Below are 27110 nucleotides of genomic sequence, written 5' to 3'. Positions count from 1 at the left end.
TATTATTTTTAGTCACTGAAGTTGATAGAATGAGCAAAAAAAAAGTAATAATAATAATAACATGGACCCAGAAAGTACTTTTATTTTCCTAACAATTATTTTTTAATTAATATTTTTAAATGTTCGATTTTTCAAACAAGACGTGATCTTTATGACGTCACAAATGATGTACTTTGGCGAATTCCACAGGCGCGCTGAATGTTTACGCTTGCTGCTTACCGTATTTCCAGGTTTGATTATCAGAAACGAATTAAAAATTGCTCTCTGCGCTTGCTATCAACCATATCGTTGCCACTACATATGAATAAACAAGTCAATTAAATATTGCATTCTGCGCTAATGGCAACAGTGAGTGGCAGTTCATCATTTGTGATCTCATGCACAGAAGCATTAAAAACTAAACTGAATATGCGAACCGATTTAAATATTTTTTAAGTAGTAAACTTTGCCAAAAAATGGTCAAATCCTATGTTTTTAAGCATGCTCTTTCAGAAAAATGCTTTTAAAATTTCGGAAACGAACCTGTTAAGAATTTAGGCACTCAGTTCCCACCAGATGACTCATTTCATGTGGCACCTGAGCTTTTACGATGTGAATATGTGCTTGAATTACATTTTTCCCGGGGTACTCAAGAGAAATGAATATTCAAGAAATCTTTGGTATGGCGCATAATCATACCACATGGACGCATATGATTTTCTGTATCTTGAATTTTCACAGACAGGATCTGTGTTTGAATTTGCTCCCTAAGGAGTGAGGCCAATGCCGAAAAACTACGACCACCGAGCCTATGCATATAATACAAAACTTATGAATGAGGAAAGGATGGATATTAACGTAAATTTCTAAATTTTTAAATCACAAAAATTGAAAAAAATAACACACGAACTCAGAATTATATTGGAATACACTTTATTTCATACCATGATACATATATGACATAAAAATATCAACCATATTTCAACTATTAAACCATTTATCTCAAGTTAATGGATATCTGAGGAAAATGATTTTTGGACAAAAGCAATAAAAATATGACTTTAAATAAATTTATGTAAATTATACAAACGAAAATTTCAAAGCATATTTCAAGATATATTGTTATCAATAGTGAAGCCATTACATGAGAGAAATTAAATCTTTGGAAAACATTTAAATGAAACTATGCTGTATTACTGTCCCATGTAACTTTGCGCAGCGTAACTTTTTTTCTGGACGATGAAAGATAAAATTAAGCGCTATGTTACTAAATGACAATGTATCGTTAAAAAATATAGCTTTTTATTGTATACTTTTACATATCGTGGTGTGAATGTTACAAGTAAGTCACTACGATTCAATTTCTTTTTCATCCTAATTCGAGTTAAATTTAACAAAACAATGATCTTTTACGATTTTGGTTGAATGCAAAGACTTGATTTAGATGTTCTTAAACTACTATTTCTAAATTTTATTAGATTAGACGCAGTTATGTCTTTTTTTCAACAAAACGTTTCAACAAAAGGGAAACACTATTTTTTTTCGAAATTCATTATTGGTACCTAGTTGTAGTATCTAGTCGAAGATATAATATGAATATTACCTGAGGAAAATATTATTTCAAATTAATACAAAACATTTAATTAGACAACCTTAAAACAGATGAGGCTTTATTAAAAATAAACCATTTTTGTATGCAATGAAATAAATTTGGAAGTTCTTTTTCCTGTTTAAGAGTACTTAACTAAGAGTATATAACTATCATTTTTTCCTATCAGTAATTAATAGATGTAAAATTGTAAATGGCAGAAAAAGTTTGAGACTTTAATCATGCACAATTTTCCGCTAATATATTCGTTGCCGTATCTGAAAATTTACCTGAAAATGTCTTACAGCTAATTAGTTCTTCTCAGAACAACTACCTGTTAATCTTAGAAAAGTACAGTTTTGAAAAATGCTCCCACGATCGCGATAATTGCTTGCGCGCTTCGTGTGAGGGTTGGTCTGTAGATAAGCGATAGTGTCTATATTTATTCTTATAGTTAAGTCTTTAGGAAATATTTTAGAACGTTTCAACTTCTAATTATAAAATATTTATCTAGCATACAGCTAATTCATCTTTAGTAGGCTACTATCTTTTTAAAGTACAAGGCATTTTGCAATGAATTGCATACGAAAAAAAATATGCAAGAAATGAAATTAGGAGTCACAATATTTATATCCATATATTTTTTAACTTTGTATCCCCATTTCATGAATTATTTATTTAATCAGTGTGTAGGACAACCAACGAAAATAATAAATTTCAAAATACCATTGCAAAGTATAAGGCATTTTGCAATGAGTTGCAAACAAAAATAAATACAACAACTGAAATTAGGAGTCATCGGATTTGTATAGATTTATTTTGAAATGTTTACATTTTTCATGACTTATTGACCTTATTACTATGTATCACAGCCAACGAAAATAAATTTGATACAAAATAATATAAGTGGCATTTTTTGCTGGATTATTTTACGCGTTGCAATATTTCAAAACAATTCTATGCATGAGTTAAATAAATTTTATATTTCCAAGAACATTAGCGTATGAGTTAAAACATGGTCCAAAATACATATAAGAAAAATTTTGATACGTTTAAAAATAATATCTGAGACACAAAAGTGGGTTTTCAATGGCAGTGAAGTTAATGTTGAACTGAAGCAAATGATTAACACATTACCGTGGTCAACGCGCCGGTGCAAATATTCAAAGCTAACTCTCGACAAGAAAATTCAACTCCGTGGCATGCGCTAACCGATGCTAATTTCTTGAATTTATAGATTAGGTGCAGTTTTCGTGAAACATGAAAACATATAAAGATACCGCAGCATTTAAATACTAGTTACAGATACAGATTTTAGAGAGCATTTATTCAAATTTTACTGTCAGTTGTTTAACAGGCGTATTCCTCAGACAATTCAACCTTCGGTAAAACACCTGAACCGTAAATTGAAGACAATTCTTCCTTAACCCTTCAAGCGGCCGTGACGTAAAATTCCTTCACCCAGCGATGCATTGAAGAGCGGCCGTGTCGAAAAATTTGGCCTTGAATATTCTGCTTCGAGAACGGCTGCGGCGTAAAATTCTATGGAAGAATATTCATGGCGAAATTTTTCGACACGGCCGCTCTTCGATACATCGCTGGGTGAAGGAATTTTACGTCACGGCCGCTTGAAGGGTTAACCGCTATTGGTTGAAGAAGGTCGCTACCGATGGTTTGGCTGACTGACGGAATGTCGAACCAGCTGGTGAAATCACATGATGTTAAATATTTCGAGCATCTAATCGATGCTTAAACATTTCACAAAATTCTCAAACAACGACACTCTGGCACTCACCAGACGATTCGACCTTCTGTCAAACACCTGAAGCGCCGGTTGAAGCCAATGGTTCTTGAACCACTATTGGTTGATGAAGGTTACGACCGTTGGTTTGACCGACTGACGGAATGTCGAATCAACTGGTGAAATCAATCGTTAGTGTACTTAAATTGATGTTAAATATTTTGAGCATCTAACTAATGGTTAAATATTTTACAAAATTCTCAAACAATCACATTCTCTCGCATTCGTCAGACGATTCAACCTTCAGTCAAACACCTGAATTGCCGATTCTTCTTCAACTGCTATTGGTTGAAAAGAGTTCCAACCTGCGGTATGGCTGTCTAGCCGAAAGTCGAATCAGTTGATGAATTTGACCGTTAACTTGATGTTCAATATTCTGAGTATCTAGCCAATCCTGAAATATTTAGGAAATTCTTAAAAACCACACTCACTGAACATTAATTCCGTGTGTAGTAGACATGATCTCGAAAGTTATTCAAATAGCCTGGAAGATTGAGGCAGCCAACTTGTAATATAACTTGCTAATTATTGTATTTTAGGCTATAGGACTTGACGTTTACATCTCCAAGAACAATTTATCTGCCTTAAACAAAATAGCAAATAAATTTGCTCGTTGGCTCTACCTTCATTAAACCGTTACTATACTTCTGTAATTAATTATGTTTAGTTCTTTGTAATTGATCAAACAGAAATAAATATTTTGGTTTTGATATTACATTTTAGTTATATGCAAAACACGTAAAAAGTTTTAAAATATGAACTTTACGTATTCTTTTTGGTATTCTGAATCACAAATATAGCAAACAAGTTTTTTTTGGTTGAAAGGTTTCTAGATATAGACAGTCTAATGTAATTATATCAATATTCTCTTGATGCATCTTTGCCTATTTTTGAACTTTATTCTTTATACAAATTTTCGATTAGAATTAATGAACTGTTTCAGAAAAGCTCTGGTTTAGGGTCCCATTAATTGCAAATTAACAATGGCTAGCTGCATGACATCCACCAAATGGGAAGAAAAAGATTTTAAAACAAAATTTTTTTTTCAAAAATTTAAATCCATCCCCATGATCTTAATAAATTTAACATCCATCCAGCTTACAGAACACAACATCTGAATACAGGGTGCAACTGTACCCACTGAGACAAAGAGACAATGAACCAACAGTTAATCAAATCGGTAAAAACAGGATTTCGAACAAAAACAGGTAGAAGAACCAATGATCATTGATAATTTTCTCTCCATCACTCGAACACAGTCAGAGGTCCAAAAAGGTAAGCTCCAGGAACATCAGAGTCAGGACAGCCAATGAATTGGGCGTATAGTTCTTGGTAGCGAGCCAGAGAAATTCCCTTGCCCTTATCAGCATCCTATAAAAGGGATAGATTATTTTATACTTATAACTTAACATATTCGCGACAGCTGACGTGAATATACGTCATTTAATATTTTATTGTCGTTGTTGCAAACTGTAAATTCACGTCAGTTCAAATCATATCCCTGGTTACCACCGGTACATGTTTTAAATCCTATTCCGGTTGCTCCAGCCTTAAATTTACGCCAGTTCAAATTATATCCCTGGTTACCACCGGTACATGTCATTTCAAATCCTATTCCGGTTGCTCCAGCCCTAAATTTAAGCCAGTTCAAATTCTATTCCTGGTTGTCCGCTGACAGAAATTCACACTAATTCAAATTCTATTCCGGATTATTGCTGATATGAATTCACGTCAGTTCAGATTCTATTCCTCGTCGCCACTGACATGAATTCACGTCAGTTTAACTTCTACAACTGGTTGCCGCTGACAATAATTCAAGTCAGGTCACATTCTCTTCCTGAGTATCCTGATATGAATTCAAGCCAGCTTAAATTCTATTACTCATTTCCACCGGTATGAATTCACATCAGTTCAAGTTCTGGTTTTCGCTGTATGAGTTCACGTCAGTTTAAATTGTATTTCAGGCTGTAGCTGACTTAAATTCAAAGCCGGATATTTATAACCGATTACTAAAGATCTCAAGAAACACATTAACAACATTGATGCTTCAAAGCAGAGTTTATAATTTTTATCTTTACCGTAATTCGTGGCTACCAGCTTCAGAAGTTCAACAAATTTTGCTGGTACTCAATATTAGAAGCGTCTAGGTGACAGATGGCATAATAATGTAAGGGGATTAATGATATTTATATAAAAAATGATTGCGGTTTTCGCATGTTTAACTATCACTAGTTTTGCTGTGGATCCAGTAAACCCTATGAGGATTTGCTTGCAATGCACTGACTCTTAACAGACCGTCAATGAATTTAAAACTTGATACTGAAAACATCAAATAACGGTTAAATCAACGCATTAAATTTTAAAAGAACCCTACTAAATATAAAATCTGCTGATGAAAATTCAACGTAGTTTCAGTGCCATTGAGACATATAGAGAAAAAACACCGGGCTTAAATTAATCTTATATCTATTTTTGTGTGGTATAGCTTGACCAAGAAGAGAAGGCGCGTGGACTGGCAGCGGAAATGGGACACTTCATTTTAAAATAGGTAGTGTGAGTGAGAGCGCACAAGCGGAGTAGGGGTTACTTGGCGAAGATGCGTTGATATTTCGCAGTTGCGAATTCACACATTTGGAGAATTGGGGAGGGGGGGATTTTTAAAATGTTTAATTTATTTATTTAAATTTATTTGCTGATTTATTTTTAATGTAAACTATTTCATTTACTATTTTATTTTAATTTATTTAATTTCAACGTAATTTTATTTATTTAATTATTTAATTATTTTGTGTGTATGTGTGTGTTATTGGTGTAGCACGGAACGTTTCTAACAAAACAATAATAAAAATAATAATTTAAAATAAATAAATAAATAAGTAGGGCAAAGGGGATAAGACAAATTTGGGGGAGGGGGGGTCATATGGTATAGCAAAAGTTTTTAATACTCATACAGAATTCCTGGTAAAGATAGGATTGAAAATGCGCATAGTAGCACTGAAATAAGTTTTAGAAGGCTGTAAACCTGTGAGTTCTCTTTCGCGCGTGTGCACTTGCTCTCAATTTGATATAAATAAATTTCAAACACTTGAAAGCCCCCTTTGGTATGACCAAACAACAGGTTGCAGTGTGTGCAAGTGGGAGAAAAGGTTGGAGGTGCAATATTTCAATGCAAGTTTTAGTGGGGTTTCCAATATTTTCTGTGTCTAGAGCCCCGTGAAGTATTATTAATAATTTATATTATCTTCCTCGACCATATTTTTTCTTAAGTCCTTTCAACGAAGTATGATTAGATTGTGCTTTACCCAAAATGCTTAAAAAGTGCTCAATTTCCTTAAACAAAAGAATCTCCTTAATGCCATCATAGTAAGTTTGAAAAATATTTTCTGAGTAGTTTATGATTAGAAGAAGGTGGAATCTTCAAAAGACAAAGAGCCCGAAGAAGTTTCTATTCCATTCTCGAATTCTGCAACAAACCTTTTCCAGATTATGTAATGTTAGGCTTCATTTTTAGTGCAAACAGTGAAACATGGTCCCATTTTATTCTAGTTAAATTGTTGTGAATGCCCCCAAATAAGGCTTTAAATCAGGTGCTTTTTAGAAGTTTGTCCCCGTTCCCCTCATGTTATTTTTTTTAAATTAATTTCATTTATAATTAACCCCTCCACACCCCTCCAATCTAGCGCTCAGTAAAGTGTATTGAGGAAAAATAAATAGCATTTTCAACGATTTTACAACCACCATAAATAATCCATACTGCTGGTTTTAAAGTTATTAAAAAAATACAGAAATTTGTTTTCATAACGTTGTTTCCAAAAGTTTTAAAATATAATTTAGCTTTTGCGGAAACAAGAAATGAAAGAGATGTATTTATTTTCATTTTTTTTTTGTTTTGTTTTTTACGTTTTGATATTGTTTTCAGGTCCGTCATTTGGAAGATCAGGGGGTCATTTCAACCCCTTCCCTGGATTATATTGCTTTTTTACCTATAAAAATTGAGTATATACCCTTTGCCTCCCCCCCCCCCCCCCCAACACTTCGAAATGACGAGGATGACTGCGTTGTCACTACTTAAGCCCCAAACTTAAACCAAGCTTTTTAAACTGAAGTGAAACTTTCTTAAAATAAGAACTGTAAAGTAATGTAGTCAGGGGCATGCACCGCCACCGGAGAGGGGGGGGGGAGGACACCTGTCGGCCCGGGATCGAGCCTGAATGAGCCAGAGATTTCTAAAATAAAGGGTGAAATTTTGTGGGGACGTACGGGTAAACAATTTAGAGGGGTCCCGTAAAAGACATTTGTGACGGGCCCCGAAATTTCCGTGCACGCCACTGAATGTAGTCCAACAAAATAATGTGCAATGAAACACATAATTAGCAATGATATCTAAAAATTCTTAAGTGGTAGCAAAATTTAAATTACTTATATTATTTCACACATGCATTCATTCCATATGCAACTGCTCACTATTTATGCTAATATCTCTCCAATATACGATGGCGAAAACATTGATTCTAAAAATTAGGGAGTGCAGAACAATCGTACAGTAATTACGCTCTGAGCATAACAATTTTTTATGAAAAGCTCACTGAACTGTGAAAGTTAAAATTCAGAGTAATATTACTGCTACAAATAATCTGAATAAAGTAGAACAGTCTGCTTCACTTGCATCAATTACATGATTTGCGCTGTTGTAAATTCGCCACTGTTTTTTTTTCTATTTATGCAACTGCCCTCCCCCCCCCTTTAATGGGTTCTTCTTGTCACTCTGCCTCGAGGAGCTTGTCAGGTGATAAAACTAAACTGTTCTTTTCAGAACAAAATGTCTTTAAAAGGAAAAACGTTGCATTCTAGAGAAAGGAACGTTGTTAATAATGTGAGAAGATTTTTTGAAAAAGAAGCTAAATCTGGCAAACTTTTAATTTCAATTCATAAAGTGCAGCATAGAATATCTGCCGCAACTGGAGTTTCAGTTCGGACTATCCAACGTATAAAAAAGAATCGCTTTCGAATGACCTGTTGTTATCTCCTGGAAAACATCGCCCTCAACCTGTTGATCGGAAAGCGTTTTTGGATAGTTTTGACTTATGTGTTGTGAGGAGCACGATAAATGAATTTTATAAATCAAAAAATATGCCTACAACGATTAGTATTGCCAATTTTAAGAGATAAAATTAATTTCCCCTGGAAGAGGGAAACGCTAAGAAAAATCTTACACAAAATTGGATTTCGATGGAAAAAATGTCAGAACAGGAGAAAAGTGCTGATTGAACGACCTGACATCATTTCATGGCGATGCAGATACTTACGAGAAATAAAAAAGCATCGTCAAAATCAAAGGAATATTGTGTTTATTGATGAAACTTGGATTGACAATACTCTTTCGTTTTCCAAATGCTGGCAAGACGGAAAAATTGGAGCTACTGTCAAAGATGGAGCAGGAAGTCGATTGATAGTAGTGCATGCAGGATCTAAAGAAGGGTTTATACCCAATGCAGGTTTGGTCTTCAAAGCAGGATGTGCCAAGGGTGATTACCATGGGCAAATTAATTCTGAAAATTTCGAAAAATATATTCGAGAAATTTTTTTAAGAAACATCGCCCCTAACTCTGTAATAGTAATGGACAATGCTTCGTACCATACGAAGGTTGTAGACCCTGTACCATCGAAATATGCAACAAAATATGTGATGCGTCAGTATCTAGACGAACACTCAATCCCATATGACAGCAATTTGAGAAAACCGGAAATTTTTGAAATAATTCAAGCAAATGCTTCACCGACAAAAAAATATAGCATGGATGAACTTATAAAACAGCATGGACACTCGGCTCTACGATTGCCCCCCTATCATTGTGATTTGAACCCGATCGAGTTAGCCTGGGCAGCTGTCAAGCGCTTTATAAGGAATAGAAACGTTGAAGCTGAGTTAAGTCTCAAAACTCTAGAAGAACTTACAACGCACGCAATTCAAAGTATTTCCAGTGACTACTGGGAAAAATACTGTAGCCACATTGAAAAATTGGAGACGAAATATTGGGACACTGACGGAATCGTAGAAAATGTAGTTGAAACTCTAAATTTCACGGTTGAATCAGAGTCAGGAACAGATACAGCTTCCGAAACAGGCTCAATGGATTGGGAATGAGACATTTTCAGCAATTTATCCTGTTAAATATTTCATGTTTTCGCAATTCCATCCACATCTTTTAAATTTTTTCGCAATAGCTTTATTGTTTTCACATCTTAGTTTGATGACCCATTCTGTTTCGGAAATTTACATTTCTTTTTCATTTCGAAAAAAGGCTTCAAAGATCCCCCCCCCCCCCTTTTTTTTCGCATTCTTGTCATCAATTCTCAATAACAGATTTCAAGATTTAAAAAAAAAACACTTATACAAGTTCACGATTGAAGACCTGTGCTTATTTTCTGCTCTATTTTAAGGAGGGATTGGAAGAATTGCAATCCTCCAGAGCCCTTGTTTTTTTGTTTTTTTTTTTCCTTGACATATTACCCATTCCAGTATAAACGAGGAATTTTCTATCAATGTATCGGAAATCAACCATTTATAAGTTGTACATGTGCTTTCTTACTAATATATCAATATTTTGTAATCTAAGTAGAAAATTTTTAAGATCGGAACAATTTTCATGAATGTTTAAAAAAAATGACTACATAAGTTTAATTGCACATTCATAAGATTGGAAGGAGTGGAACAATTCGTTTTGTAAACCACTGGAAGGGATTTAGAGAAGCACAATCTGTAGAACGAAACAGTTTATCATTGCAATTCAATGTCATAAGCTTCATACAGCATTATCCTCTAAAATTTTGATGAATTTACCAACAGGTGTTGTTAAAATGCATTCTTCCTATAATTTTTTTTTTCTTTGATATTCATAATGTTTGAATGTTGCTGATCTTGTTTAATTAATTAATGCTACCCCCATGATTCTCGCTACCATATATTTTGTACTTCCAGTAATACTTTTTCTCTCGCCCTTTTTATTTATTCATTTGTTTTGTTCTTAGGAATTATTATTTAGTTGATTAAACATCATTATTATAACACTTGTTTTGATTTCTTATTCAACAAAATGCAAAATAATATACGTATTAACGCTCTATTTTTTATTTATAAGTATTTAATTCACATTATTTTTAAATGTGTGTGTGGAAAGGAGGGTGGGGCTCACCTTGATACACTTTTCCTCCTTTTTTTTCTAATTTTGTTATACATTATTCCGTCATTGTCAAACCCACTATGCAACTTATAAAAATTTCAGGAGAAGGTTATAAGACATGTTTGTACAAAAAAAAAAAAAAAAACCCACTTACCTGCTTAATCAGTGGAATCAAAGTACTAGTGTATTTGAAAATTAGAACGTTTTAAAATCTATGTGGGAAAATAGAGCTGTCCCAAGGTGTACCTTTTCCCAAAGGAAACCTCTTTTTCCTACCATCCTTTTCTTATATTTTAAATATGCTGACCTTCTTGGGAGGCCACTGTGTAAACTACGAACACGACCGTCTTGGCATACGATTCGATTAGGCCAAAATTATAGTATTTATGTAAAATGTATTGCGACCCTTTTCTCTTCTTATTTTTTAAAAAAAAATTAGAATTAGTTTTGTTAAATGTATGGTTATTTTACTGTTTGGTGAAATAAAATTAAACTACGGACGTATTTTTGAATACGAAAAGCAGTATAAAGATTAAATAAAGTACAGGTCACACGCTGAGGCACCCCGAACCAAAATGTTCGGAAGGAGGAAATGAAAATTCAAATTTTACTGCATGTTAAAATACAACATGCACACAGTGGCGCACACAAGGGAGGGGTCCAGGGGGTTTGCTTTTTTCCCGATTGATTATGATTCTATGTATTTTGTGCCTAAAATAATTTCAAACAAAAGGTAACAATAATTTCAGTTCTAATAAGTGAAAAAATAAAATCCTCATACTAAAAGATTTTTAAAAATATTAGGTACTTTTCCTTTAACAAATTGCCTATAACAAGCAGAATGGTGATTATACTAAATAAATACACTGTAATAACCATGTTTTCAGTTTTGTAATAACAGATCACATCAAGTGACATTTTATGAACTTCTTTAATCATATGGTGCTTCTGCAACGATGAATTTGCATTGCTGAATCCATTTTTTTAATTACGAGAAAAGTTAATGCGTATATTATTTTGCTTTCTGGTAATGTATTTAAGTACAGTTCATTAATTAATGCTAATTATTTATTCAATAGTTTATTTTTTACTGTTTTTCGTTCGCGAGAAACGATAAAATCAAGTCAATATGTTTGACGGCGTATTGGGATACGATATGAGAATGAGGCTTTTGATCTTGGACCCTCCCCTTCCAAAATTCCTGTGTGCGCCACTGCATGCACACATCCTACATCTGAGAAGATATAAGTATGAGAGGAAAAAACGCAATTCTCTGTACTGGTATCTTCCACTTTGCCAAATCTTTTGACAAAATGTGTCAAATAAGGACTTTTTGTGAGGCCTCAGTGAACTCTCATCGGTACCTCTCTGTTCACAGGCTTATAATTTCCTGTTTAATTCATGCAAACATAAACTGTTTCCTGTTAAATTATATATTTACTCAGAATCATTAAAATATAATGTCACAAAATTCCTCTTAATTTTAGTTTTTAAGGTATTATGACGTCAAACAAAATTTACTATAAAAAGTACTGAAATACACCAGATACAATTTACCATGAGGTAAATTGTATCTGGTGGTTTTAATCAATTTACCATGAGGTAAATTGGTAATTTAAAAATAACGAGAACATTTAAAGTTTGATTATTTGTTATCAGAAAAAAAAGTTCGAAATGCTGTGTTAAGATTGCTTTTTCAAAAGTTTAATCTGCATGCTAAGGATCAAAAAGGGGAAATCATTATTACAATGCTCAAATATAAATTTTCCTACATTTAGTACTTGGTAACACTAAATTTAATTACTAAGCACACAGTAAAAACACATAATTAATCTATCGATTACAAGTTAATTTACAAACTGCATAAAAATTCACAATCGACAAAATCCGTTTTTTTTTCGGAAAAAATGAGCGAGAGAAGAAAGGCGATAAGAAGCCAAAGTAAGTAATTCTGATTTTCAGTCATTTGCTATCTACGCCAAATCGCCGTAATCGACTCGTCCAGCCACTACGTCACGCGCGCCTTCTCTTCGTGGTCTAGCTATAGTGCCTCTTTGGATATAGATATTGATTGTTTGAAGAAATAGATAAGAGCTTGGGACACCAATTATCACTTAAAAAAATTTATTTTCAAGTAAGTAAGGAAAAAATAAAATTAACTAAAAATAAGTCTTTTAAATTTTGCGAATTTCAGAATGTATGCTCACCCTAGAAAATATTCAGTAAGAAAAGAGACAACAGAAAAGTTTCAACAGTTGTCTTACTGATTTTCATTGTAATGATTTCACTTTACCTTGACATTTGAATGCATAAAAGCGGCAAGCCCAAATAATTCTATATAAGCCGCTGATTCTTAGATCTCTATGTTTCTCATTTCACATCTTTTCACATTCATTTTTAATCTTTCACAGTACGTGAAATTCCCATCAAATAAATTGACCTCATCTATACTTGGAGCCTAATTTTCGTTGGTAGAAGTAAAATTTGTAATACTTTGGCAAAACGTCTTTTGTTCATCGATAGATACCAATTTTTTGCCAATGAACAATTCTCTATCCTGTAACAGTATAGCGCATTTTTTTCGTCTTCACTCTAGCTATTATTGAAAATAAAATTAAAAAAAAAAAACATAATTTTTTTCTCAATACAATTATAGTTTTCAAACTGAATATTCCTCGTAGACACATTTTATGTCTTTGTTCCTAAGCTTTCAACAGTGTCCCAAGTTTGGAGCGTATTTGCAGTTTCTCAAATTTATGAACGAATAAGTTAAACCGAATTAGTTCAGCAGAAGTGAATGTGCACAAATAAGGTACAAGTACATGGCCGAGAAGAAGTATGACAAAATTTGAGATTATATAATGCTGCTCAGTTAACGTAGGTGATCAGTTTTTTCCACACTTAAAAAAATCGCATATTTCGTCAAAATTTTCAAAATAATTATGCTTACCCGTAAGGCTGAAACATTGCCGTTCAGCCAGCGTAACTTCAAAAGAGATCTAACTATTCACTTATTCTTCAACAGCCTTTATTTCTTAGTAGCGGTACCCGCATGGCATTGCCCGTAGTAAAAAATTAATACGTCAATTGATTCGCCTGTATATTTACAAATAATAGATGCTGCATTTTTCGCCAATTTGCTGTGGTACTTTGCTCGTCTACGTTATGGTAATTTGCTCGTCCACGTTATGGTAATTTGCTCGTCCACGTTATGGTAATTTGTTCGACCACGTCATGGTAATTTACTCTTTCATTTTATGATAATTTGCTCGGTAAAATGTTCTTAAAATTGGAATAGAAAAAGAACAAAACCGAATTTTCGAAAAATCGCTTCCAGGTGTACACCCTCATGCTACAAACTAGTTTTGTACCAAATTTTATGAGAATTGGCTGAACGGTTTAGGTGCTATGCGCGTTACAGTGATCCAGACAGAGATCCAGAGTGATATCCCGACAGAGATCCAGATATCCAGACAAGCTTTGAGCTTTATTATTAGTAAAGATTGGTGGATTATTGACAGGTAAGCACTCAAAACAAAATTCAGCAAAATGTCCCAAGTAAGGGTAGTGTCCCAAGTATAGGTACTTAACTGTACAATTTGCGCAAAAACACCTAATGTATTCCATCCCAAATCTTTGCTACTTTAATTTTGACATTTTGATGGAAGCCTGTTGTTTCCCCTTCTGCCAAAACTCTTATCCATTAGACGTTTTATACCTTAGAATATAAGCAATAAAGTGAATATAAGCTATAATTCGAGATATATTTAGAACAAAAATCCATGTTTTGAAGGCAGAACTCAACCAATCATATGACTTAATTATGGAATAAATGCAAAATTGTTACTAGACTCAAAATAAATAACGGCGGGAAAAAAAGTTTTCAAGGATAAGGCATTTTAATGATTTGACATTTTATTTTCATACATTTAAAGCTAAAGGTAAAAAAATGCAGACATATAATGCTGCCTTCTATTGGTCTGTTTTGAAATAAAGCAATAATGTAAGGGAAAAAAAATCCAAAAATAAGCTTAAATGAGTGAATTAATTTTGACAAAACATCTGCAGGATTTATTAGCTTGCCATAAGTCCTGTTACATAAAAGAAAATAAGTTACACAAAAATGTTTTTAACACTTGCATTGAAAAAAAAAGCTTCTAAAAATAAAATAATAGAAAAAGATTTTCTGAAACCAACTTTGGAAAAACCTTTTTACATTTATTATAACTTTGAAGACCATTGAGTTTATTCGTAGACCTTCTATTTTCTAATCTTCTCAACGCAGTAGCTTAGACAATCATTATCATCTCATATCACGATAATGAGCTTAAACCCTTTTAATTTGTTTTTGTCAACGTCCTCCTCCAAGCGAGAATACTTCTGTGAAATATGCAACTTCGCCTCTCATTGTTTCTTTTATATCAACAAGCCTTGAAGCGTATATGATGTATGGTGCGAAAGTATTCATTAGGCAGCATATAAATGCGGTCAACTGTGTCCAAGCATAGACCCTGCAATTCAAAGTCCTCAAATAGGGCTATTCCTGCGTACAATTTTAAATCTAGCTCAAAGCTAGAGTCGAGGTTTTATTGTTACAGTGCAGAACCTTTTATCCGGGAACCAAAAACCAGGAAACCAGAAAACCGGCAACTGTTTGCAGATTTTCCCGCCATTTTTTAAAAATACGCATTTTTAGCAATTTTTGAAAAACTAAGTTTTTGTTTTTTGAAATGACTAAAAGAATATGAACTGTTTCTTAATAAATACCATATTAATTACGTAAAACTGGGGAAAAGCCGTTTAGAACGTTAGTGATGAGCGAAATTGCGGGAAACACCGAAAACCAGATTCGCGAACTTTCCGAATCGTGGAAGTTAGAAATCGTTAAACGCATGACTGTAATAAGGCTGCAAGAACACATAAATCAAACTCCTATTGATATTGCAGAAAGCAATAGTTATCAATAACCACCGTAATCACAAACACAAAATCTTTATAAAAAAATTTAAAAAAAAAAAACGCGTTTATGAAAACAAATGTTTTTATTCAGAATAGCAGGAAAATTGCACATTTCCGTTCAAAAACTTGTTTCTAGCCCTTCCCTTCATTATATTTTTTCGTTTTACAACATCGAAAAGTGGTGGTTTTTTCCTTTTTCAGACTGAATGTGAGGGTCTCAGGCCTTATGAATAACTTGTAGTTTTTTGGTGTTTAAATTATTCTTTCACTAGTAGTTTTTAATATTTCGATAGTATTTATAAGCATTTCTGAACTGTTTTCTTCTTATTTTAATATGTATTACTATTTATTATAGTACTTTCAGTTTTATAAACAATCGGTCAACAGAGGTTTTTAACGATTCAAAAAACCGGGAAATTCAGATATCCGGGATAGCGATGGTCCCGAACTTCCCGGTTAATTGGTTCTGTACTGTATTAAATATTATGAAACAAAATAGCACTTCTTCTATCTTTCAGCAAAAAATTGCTCACTAACTGCTTATTTATTAGTTGAGTGGAGTTCAAAAGTTAAATAGCACATCAACTTACAAAAGACAGGTGATTTATCAAGAATTCAAAGCATTGAAATTAAGAAAATTAGTATGGTTCGTTGGCATAAAAGTCGTGGATTTATCTACTATTAATATGAGAATAATATTATTGCAGTTGAATATTTGCCGAAAATTTTCCCTGAACTATTCCCAGTTTCGTGTTTATATGTGAAACAAATGTAAAGCTCATGTGAAAATGAAGAAAAAAAGGAAAATCCAAGTGCTCATTCAACTCAATTTTATTCGATTCGATCGAATTCTATCTACCAATAGCGTAATGAGAAATTTCCTTTAGGGTGGGGATTTTTTTTCTCTGGATGCGCGCTTGGTAGGTACAATTAATCGTATTCGATTCAATTCATTTCTGTTAGAAAAAGCCTTTTTTCATTTGGTTTTTGCTGAATAAGACTCCTTTCAAATTCAAAATTGGGAAAATTGAAGCAATAAAAGTTGCTAGTCGCTTCACTTCGCTTCTACTAGGATGCTTGCGATAAATACTTCGATGAGATGAGTTACTTTCCAGTGGTTGGTGATTAATACTAAAGCACCTCGGGGTAATGCGTAATGTTTTAAATTACGTTACCTTCAAAAGTGAATTCTCAGAACTAAACAATAAGTTTATGCAAACAAGGAAAGTAAAAATCAATCATCAAAAATTAAGAAAGTTCATGCCATACAACAGAATTGCTTAGGGAAATTCTGCTGGAAAAGAAAATGTTTTTTCATATTAGCAACTATATATAAGATTAACTTTGTTTCTTTTCTACATATTGAACATTTATGCTTTTTTAATTGAAACTTTCAGCAGACTCGATAAGAAACGATAAAGAAGAAGTTAAAATTAGCAAATCAAACAATAAACGAAAAGTTCTGACTTCGGTTTCTTTTCTTATTTTTTTTTTCAATTATTAGTTTTCTAATTAGTCATACTTTTAAACTCAGTAAAATTTCTTTCGCAAATAGTCCACATCTGTTATTTTTAAAGACTTCCATAATTTTAATTAAACCCTCTACTTAGCGCAATAAAAATGAATTTGCATATTTTTACTATTTCGTCTTTATTTTCTCATTTTTTAAAGACTACTTACTGCAGTATTTACCGTTCCTTTTTCATAGCGTTTCAATTAAAACAGAAAGACTTACTGGTTCCTTTTTTGAACATAAAACTTAAATTAATGCAGCATAATAATAATTAAATAAACCAATCACACAATTGAATGAGTCTTATTAATGTGTGAAATCTATTTTATACCATCCACACAACATATAAAGCGTTTTGTGGGTTAATTGGTTATGCTAACCTTCACTGTGTGCTATAAAATTCAAACCAAGTGTGGATTTAATTGGTTATAAAGGTGCCTCTGACAAATGTGGATTTTTTTTTTTTTAAACAATAAAGTTTTCATAAAAAAAGAATCTTCCTAACTGTCCCTCTGTCATCCGTCCCTGAGGGAAAATCGTAAGTTTTTGCCGCGCATTACAATCAGCATACAATAAAAAAAAAAAAAAAAAAAAAACCAACGGTCCAATGAGCTGACGTCACAGGCAGTCCGAAAACTTTCATTGGACAATAGTAGCAACTAGGAGGCATTTCTTTCTGACTACCTGAAAGCATTTCCGACTTCAACGAGTCTTCATGACTATGATCTGCTACAATTCCAGAAATTCTTGCTTGTTAAAAAGAACGACTATAAAGAAAGTCACGACTATACTCTGCTTCGATTTTAAATAAATTAGATTCGTGACTGTACTCTGACGCGATTTAAAGATTGATTATTTTTATTAAGTGTGCAACTCTTGCATAGATTGTACAATTAATTATAATAACCTAACAAACATTATGGCTTACTTGGAGGGTCAGTGCTTGCGCGATATGATCCTATGTAAATTCGTTTCAATGATTGTGTTTTGCTGTAATAAAAGATAAGTCTGTTTATTTAAGAATTTATTTTCTTATCACCCATATTACTCAGATTACCCGGATTTTCGTTTAACCCGATTGCCTTTGGTCCCAGTAGTTCGGATAAACGAAGTTGTACCTACTGTCTTCTTTACTAATAATAAAACTGAGAGTCTCTCTATCTGGATATCGGGATCTCTGTTTGGATGTCTGAATCTCTTTGACGCGCATAGCGCCTAGACCATTAGGTCGATTTTCATGAAATTTGGCGCAGAACTAGTTTATAGCATGGGGGGAGTGCAAATCGAAGCGATTTTTTGAAAATTCGATTTTGTTCTTTTTCTATTCCAATTTTACGAAAATTTCACCGAGCAAATTATTACAACGTGTACAAGTAAACTACCAAATTATCATAACGTGGTACCGTAACATGGGCAAGCAAATCAACATAGCAAATTGGCGAGAAAGTCATCATCCATTATTTGTAAATATACAGGCGAACCAAAAGACCTTTTAATTTTCTACTACGGGCAAAGCCGTGCGTGTACCATTAGTTACAAATATACAGAATTTGTTAATATTAAAAATATTATTTGATGAAAAAAACTAACAAATAGTTAGATATATAGATGCGTCAAGCTTTTTGGCTAATAAAGATCAGCTATAATCGCCGCATTCGGGTAAATGTTCGCCAAATGAGTTGCATAATAAATGCATCGAGAAACGAGTTTGTCCCTTTCCCGTAAAGTCTACATTGAAGCGTAACATTTCTGGCATAGCTCGGGCACCACAGTTTGGCTTAATGAACAGTGGTTAGTACTCTGCAAGGATCCAATTTATTGGCAACTGTCTGACTGCCTCAATACTTACAACTAAAGAAAAGAAAGAAGGCACGTAAAATGTATTGTTCGAATCCCTGGGAGTGGAAGTGCTCACTGACGTTTTCACCATACAATCCGTTTTATCAGCAGAAATAAAGTAAAACAAGCATCATGAGCTAAACTGACAATTACCCTTGTTCTTAATGTCCTCGCTCGCTTTTTATAGCTCTCTCAAGTTTCCCGGAGTTTAGGTTAATTAGGAAGAATCTAATGTCTAATAATAATGGCTACAGTAGATTCCCATTGCGTTCTTCCTACTAGATTAACTCATTAGCTTGACATGATTTCCGAATGCGTATGACAGACTATGAAAATTGTTTTCACCCTTGCTATTTGCCGTGTATCTTGAACCATTAATAAAAAAATTAGCTGTCAGGATAGTGAGGAATATTGTTTCAAATGATTTATTGAGCTTTGATTGGGTTCATCATTTATTAACAGTGAATAAAATGGATTACTTGTAGTTGTTTGAGATGTTTCTGTGGGATAATTGGAAAAAATCAATCTTGTAATTAATTACTTGATTATTGAACTGTGAAAATTTTAAAAAGTCTGCAATTGAAAATTTGAAAACTACAAAAATAGATGCGAAAAAATTGACTCGGGAAAGATGATTTCATTTTGAGAATTGCAATGCGGCTAAAGTGATTGCTTTTTGAGTCACTTTGGTTTAGGTTTTGCATCGAAAATCACGTTTAATTACATTTTATAGCAAAGTTAGGGAATATGATTTCGAAAAGAAAGAACATTGAACATCAGCAGGGCTGTAAAGGCAATCATCACGCTGTTATTTTTCAGATTAAATTTTTCATTGAAACGTTGAGAATAACTTAAGAATGCAACATGTACACCTACTAGAAAAATGGCTACAACAGCATGTTACTTTTAATTGCCATATAATTTATAATCGTGACTGTTTCAATGAAGCTGTCGCAACCAAAGACAACCCTTTTTCAAAAGTATTTCTTTATACGAAACAATTCGACATGTTTAATGATAAAAATTAATTTTTGGCAGTTCCTTATAAACATTTTTCTGAGATAAATTAATCATTAAATATCCGCCCTCCCCACATGGATACATTATAGAAAACTTATTTTCTAAACTTTTGGCAGATAAAACATGAAATAACATGCGCTAAATAGTAAATAGTAGCGTAGTTTTTAATTTTTTATTAGTAACATACGGAACAATCTTTAACAAAACTTTGGCTAATTTAGATGTTTAGCTGTTTTGAAGTAAAATAGGCCTTGCTGATTCCAAAATTGTTGTTAGTTTTCTTCTTCCAGAGAATTTTCCTCTACACCTTATGTGAATGTGACCACTTTTCACGATATAGAATGTACTACAGAAAACCCTATGGCTCTTCTATAGTTGAGGCAAACCAAACCTGGCAGCGTCATTACGCTGTTGTTAGGATCTGCGTAGCCTTTACAATGCCACCGGGTTACATTTTCCTCAACTATAGTAGATGACACAAACATTTTGAAATTTAAAAAAAAATGATTCTTTTCCCCAAATGATTATTGTCATTATTATTAGTAACAAATTTTAAACCACTTAATTGTCAGTGAGAATTATCGCATGCATTTAAATCCAAAAGTTTACTTTTCTTCATTGAAAAAGTAGATTCCTTAGAACCCCCAAACACGTGTCTGCAGTTATCTGCAAATTTGGGCATTTGAAAGCTGTTATTTTTGCTTTTAATTACTTTATTTTTTTGATCAGGGTGGGAAAAATATCCATCTGCTTATCAACCGTCATTAGCATGGGTTGACCAATTTTTTGAAAAATGATGAATGAAAATTAGGCCCATGGATGAACAATGGTGAATAAAATATTATGCTGTTCTTGTATTAATGAAGTAGAAGCTTTCAATATTTGACATTTTGGTCAGATTAATGAAAAAGCGAGTTTCATCTATCTTCAGCAAATAACACGATAAATAAGGGTTAATTTGACAAATAATTTCTCATTGGTTAATTATTTATTCAGCTGAAATGAAAGGCAAACTTTTACGTAACTGCCGATGGAAAATAAATAAGATTTATGAGTGAGCCCTGAAACGTGGCCATTGATGAATAATTTCTTAAAATTTAGTAACTCAAATGCAAAAGGCGAGCCTTGCCTTTCACTCTTCCTGTCTTGGATAAATGAAAACGAAACGTGAGTTTCTATCATCATTGCTAAATCAGAGAACTAAAGGAGATAGACGAGCTGAGTTTGTAATTGGGCGAGGAGTAGTACGTGTCACAGTATTACTCATCATTTTTAAATATTTAATTCTGGCATAACAAGTATTGAATATGGGTTATTCTTCAAAAAGTGTAACTTTCCTGTCACACGCCTTTTACAGTAAAAATTTTAAGGAACAATTCATTTAACAATGATTTTTAATTTCATCAAAAATATATCTATTTAAACATTTTTTAATAACAATTTTTTTTTGTATATTTTTGGTTCACAACAAGTGAATTCTCACCTCCGTGTCACACACCTTGGGTGACTGTTTGTGTTGCTTAATAACTTGTTTAATTAAAAGTATATACCTATTTATTTATTATGCCTATCATAAGTGTCTCAAATACTAATTGTTTAAATATATTTAATTTTCTGGTATTGTGTTTTAGTTCGTTCTAATAGGACAAGAAGTCATGTCACAAAATAAATTCTCACCTCCGTTACCTAAACACACATTGCCATTCCTCATTAACGCGTGGCAGTAATGATTTATTTCCCATGTTACAAGGGAGCCATATTTTGTTTTCAGCCATAATTGAAGTTGTGAGACTTTTGTCGAAAAGCAAGAAGATAGATTTTGCTTTAAAATCTTAGTGTGGTTATTCTGACTTCTCACCTCCGTGAATTTGAATTTCAGTGGTGTAAACTAATGTAAAAAAGAAGCGAACATGTTTTCATATGCTTAATATGTGCAGATTGTAACAACGAAGAAAAAAAAGTTTACCTGAAAAATGTATCAATTAGACCAATATTAATGGAAAAATCCTCACCTCCGTGACAGACCTTATCAATATCATTATATCTGAGGTGAACATTAATGATGGAAGGGGAATGCATCAATAATAGGCATTCTACCAAAATTATAAATTGTCAGTATATCCTCAAATTTACCAAATACTATTTTTAACATACATTTGAAACTACTAATTAAGCCGTACTTTAATTAAGAGTGCTTAATATTATATTCTCACTAATCATTAAAATAGCTTATTGCACAATTAACAAAATTACTACTCTGATATTAAATTGGCGTCGATTTTTAAACATTAAAAGTTTTTATTATTTTTTATTTCGTGAACAAGGCATTTTTAATTTTTTTTATTTATGAGTAAAATAATTGGAACTTAGCTGGGCCATTGTTTATGGTTACTTCTAGTAGATAACACTTTCATGTAAGAATGAAAAACAAAAAAGGAGAACAAAAGGTTTTGAAATTTAAAAATATTTGCGTTCAAAAGTTAGGTTTTCTGGAGAATGACCCATATGCATTTTCAAATTTGTTTGCAATGACGCATTCCCCCTTAAAGATGTCATCTTCGAATCAAAGCATATTAATCAAAGTAAAAGATAAAATAACTTTAACTTAAAAAGACTTTCAACTAATTAGCTTAGGATCGATAAAAAAAACCCAACACAGATCATTTATAACGTTTTTTCTTTAAAACTGGAAATTCTGTTACTCTGGGCCATACTAACATAAGTTCAAAAATAGCGATTTTTAGGTAATTACTGAATTGTAAAAAGAATTTTTTTTCTGCAATGATGCCATAACAACGTAGTTCTGTAAAAAAAAATCCTTTATAATTATTTACTACTGTTAAAGAGCAAGATTCCCAATCTTTGTATGCACCAGATAAACTCTTTTGCGTTCCCATGCAAAGTAATGACAGTGTGATTTACGTTAGTCTGGCTTTGAGATACAGAATTCGATTCATAATTCTGTGCCTTAAAGTCAGACTAACCTAATTCACAACGGTTGGGACTTTTTATAACACTGTTAAATAGTAATGAAGGATTTTTTATTTTTACATACTAATGTTCTTCTGGATGAATTAGGAATACAATTCTACATACAGTGCAGTAATGACCGTAAAATCTCTATTTTTGGACTTGCATTTAGTAAACTTACGTTTAAGCTTGTTTTCTCTGAACTTAAATAAAAAGCACTGTTTGCATATTAAGCATGAATTAATTTTTAAAAATTGTGTGATCTGGACTTACGGTAAGTAATTTGTTGTAGCAATCATCGATTTCTTTAATTTCTTGAAATGCAGAACGGCCTACGCAGTCCAACCGGAATTCTTCTAAGTTAATACTTCCATCACCTGGAAAAAAAAAAGGATAAATGAACGTTTTTTACTCTTATTTGACTTTGCGTAGTTATATTGGAGTTTCAAAAATACTTTTGTTTTCTTTTCAGATTTTTATATACAAATTGGGTTTTCTCCACCCACCCCTTTATTCTTGAATCCGCTGTTGAAGAAGCATTTCACCCCAGGGTTTGACCCTCGAATAGCCAAAGTATTAAACTTTATTAGCTTGTAATACTATTTAAGACCAAAGAAATATATTTCTTAAAGTCTTTAAACATCATTGTCCGGTTAGGATTAATGCTCCGATATTAGTACTCCGTCGCTTTTCGGAACCCTTATAGCTATGAGGTTTCCCATGGGACCCCATCTCAATCTCAGAAAAATTTGCAAAAACAAAAAAATAAATAAATAAATAAAAATAAATAAATAAATAAATAAATGAATAAAAAATAAATAAAATAAACATAAATAAAAAATGAATAAATAACAAATTAAAATAACGTAAATCATTATGGGTACGTAGTTTATGCCAAAGAAAAAAAAAACCCACCTCAAAAGTGTTATTTTTTAAGTCCTAAATGCTTAACACAAATTCATTGAAAAACAGCATTAACAAACGTTTCAGGCTTCAGTCTAACTTTTTTTAATGCTATTTTCAGTCACTATTCATATTCATTCTTCTCAATAATTTGCCAGTATTAAATTTTTACTTTTTTTTACCGCTTTATTGTTCAACCACGGATTGTATGGAATTGGCAAATGTCTAGTTAAGATGAGTCTATCTGAATGAGGGAGAAAAAGTAAAAGTTTGATGCGCATGTTCCGCTCATTTGAATGAGACTCTGCTTAATTTAGAGGCTAACGTACATCTGAAAAACTGACATCCCTAAAAAGTAATAGATGCGTCCATTTCCGCCTGTAAACCGGATGTTTACCTTTCCATACAATCCGTGGTCAGACAGTATTTTTTCGAACTTATATTTTACTTACGGATCCCTTTGGTTTTTTGGATCACAATATCATGACCACTCTGTAAAAACACAGTGTAAAAGTACAGTAGCTTTAGAGAAAAAAATACTGGCTGATGGGGGGTAGAATGTTTTGCTTTAGAGCACTAACAGCAATCTTGTTTTTAAGTTTTAACAGCAAAATCGCAGATTTTACTGTAACTTTTTTGTTAGTTTTACACCTATTTAGTTTTTAGTATTTCACTGTAAATATGCCGATCTACAATAGTTTTTTTTTCTTTTAATTAAAGACATTCTTCTATTCTTTTCCCGCAAAAGAGGAATTTTTCCACCGTCTGAGGAAACATTCGACACCCTAAAACTATGCACAGAATCAATCGCAGTTCGCGCAAATTGCAGCCCTACAAAATTTTGAGAGTAATGTTTAGGCTCATTTTTGATAGTTAAACCTTTGACTAACCGTTAGAGAACTATGGAATCTACGGATTTCGTTTCGTGTTTAAATGACGTTCAGTAAAATTTACCACACTTCATTCTATTGAATATTCTCGTAATACGAGCGATTATACCGACGTTCGATCGAAAACGAAACTAGAATTAAAATGTGGATTTGTTTTAAAATACTAAACAATTTTTGAAGAGTCAAAAGCACTAATAGACATACAGAACTGCGTTTAAATGTTTGTAACTTAAATGACTTTTTAAAACAGTAATGACGATTGAGAGCGAAAAATGATAGTTGTAAATTGTTCAAATATAGAGGAAGCAACGTACGTTATGAAATAGTTAATAATAAGATGTGTTTAACTCACCATTTAGATCTGTTGCTTGAAATTTGCAGTTAATGGCATGTTTAAGAGACTGTGGAAACTGTTCGAACGTCTTGCCCATGCAAACACTCTGGACGCCTTGCTTGAACTCTTCCACCGTCACCTGCCCGTCCTGTAATGAAATAATAATCATATTTCAGGATATAGAAACACGCATATAAATATATAAATGTAAATAAATGCAATAAAAAAATCCATGGAAAAAAAATGTAACACGCTTTCATGGTTGAAAGCTCTTGACAGTTAAAGTTCTTACTTTTATAATAATTTATCAGGTTCAAAAATCATTAGAAATACAGGATTTTCATAAAAGAATATCCCGGTTTTAAAAACTTATATTTAATAAACTATTACACTTAGCACTATCAATGATACATAAAAATAGAGATTAGCTATCCAAGTTTCTTTTCACTCATAAATAGTTGGTGTGAGTGCCTTTCGTAACGCAATACACATCTATAAAATACATTTTGAGTGTTTTAATGTCGATTTTTCGTAATGCTACACAAATGCGATCTTTCAGTTCTTGCAATGTTGTAGGCAATGATGGTGTATTAACACTGCCTTTATGTGTGTGTGCATGTGTGACGAAATCCCATTTAAAAAAACCCTTATGGGATTAGGTTTGAGGATCATAACGTTTGGCTGCCAACGCGTAAAGGGTAAATCATTATCACCAGCACGGGCAATCCATCGTTGCGGAACGTCAGTGGTGCAGTGAATTGGGGAAGGGGTAACCCCCCTAGAAATCTTTGTTTTAACATTGTTGCCAAAACTAATACAATAGTTAATACACGTGAAAGGACTGTTGTGACCAAAAAAAAAAAAAAAAAAAAAAAAAAACCCCTACCGAAAGGAATTTTTGGCTACGCTAGTGCGAAACAGGCATTTTTAAGTTGTTACTTACGTTCAAAAAAACTTGGACAGTCTATCTTTATTTTTATGCATCATCTATAGTAATAAGTATAATAGTTTACGAAATATAAATTTTTAAAACCGGAATTTTCTTTTACGCTAATCCTGTATTTTTAATGTTCGGTTTTGTAAGAACTTTAAATTAAATGCGTTTAAACTAATCTTGATGTCTACTTACTTTGTCATAATCAGCTAGTTCTGACATTTCTAACCACAAGTCGTGCATTTTCTTTTTGTTGCTTTCGTGTAGTTCAGGGTTATAAGCTCCTTTGCTCTCGTAGAGGGTGTATTTCTTAAAGGAAAAGACAATTACCTCTTTGAACAGGATACTACAAAATATATGTATATTTTCATTTTATTTGCTTAGCTGGAATATAGGTTGTTATAAAAGCTTAATAATATTCGAAGCTAATTTCTAATTTATGTATCTCCTTTTAAATTCAAATGTACGTTCTTTAAGTAAAATGTTTATTTCTTCAACATTGCAAAACGGCGAAAATCACCAATATCATAGATTACTAAAAGTTTGATGTAACAAACATTGCGTTTTCGTTATACACACAGAGTTCAGTTCCACAACCGTGTATTAAAATTATTTCAAAATACATATTTCAATCAAGTATAAAAGAATAATTTTTATGTTTCAAGTTTTAAAAGACTAGTTTAACTATACTAAGTACTAAACGTTTCTTGTTTCAACTAATACCTCTTAATTCAACAATTTTCATCGTTTTAAAACCCCAACAAAAGTACTCCATCCAATAACAAAACGGGAAGATCTATCAGAACTAACCGAGTTTATTTTCCTGTCATCGGTTTTCAACAGCTGCCGTATGATTCTCGTAATATTATGTTAGACTCCAAATTAATTTAAATATGTCTTACCTCGAATGTTTTAATTTTATGCATATTATACTATACTTAAGGCAAACCTAACGTGGCAGCATTGTAAAGGCTACTCAGATCCTAATCACAACATTATGAGGCTGCTAGATTAAGTTTGCACCACCTAAATTTCTGTATGACTCTTGTGTCACAAAACTTTAATGATACACAATAGAAATATGAGTATATCAGTACTCATAGTAAATTGCAACGTTGGGTAATCCCAATTTAGCACTGCAGCGAAATTCGATCAAGTATAGTGAATCAACCCCTTTTTATATAGGCTGAAACACATTA

The 27110-nt window shown here is 32.7% G+C and overlaps 1 protein-coding gene across 1 annotated transcript in view; it reads right to left on the bottom strand.

Moving 5' to 3' along the window:
- Positions 1-3209: 3209 nt before the first annotated feature.
- LOC129229271 (sarcoplasmic calcium-binding protein 1-like) overlaps positions 3210-27110 on the bottom strand; it is a 93060-nt gene continuing 69159 nt past the window's right edge. The window contains exons 4-7 of the mRNA XM_054863544.1: positions 26107-26220; positions 24996-25125; positions 23124-23227; positions 3210-4739 (exon numbers count right to left, since the gene is read on the bottom strand). Of these exons, the coding sequence (XP_054719519.1) occupies positions 4614-4739; positions 23124-23227; positions 24996-25125; positions 26107-26220 (474 nt within the window). The 3' untranslated portion in view covers positions 3210-4613. The remainder of the gene's footprint in view (positions 4740-23123; positions 23228-24995; positions 25126-26106; positions 26221-27110) is intronic.

The sequence above is a fragment of the Uloborus diversus genome, chromosome 9 (assembly GCF_026930045.1).
Source record: "Uloborus diversus isolate 005 chromosome 9, Udiv.v.3.1, whole genome shotgun sequence".
In the NCBI taxonomy this organism is placed as follows: Eukaryota; Metazoa; Arthropoda; class Arachnida; order Araneae; family Uloboridae; genus Uloborus; species Uloborus diversus.
This window is presented reverse-complemented; position numbering and strand designations above follow the sequence as displayed.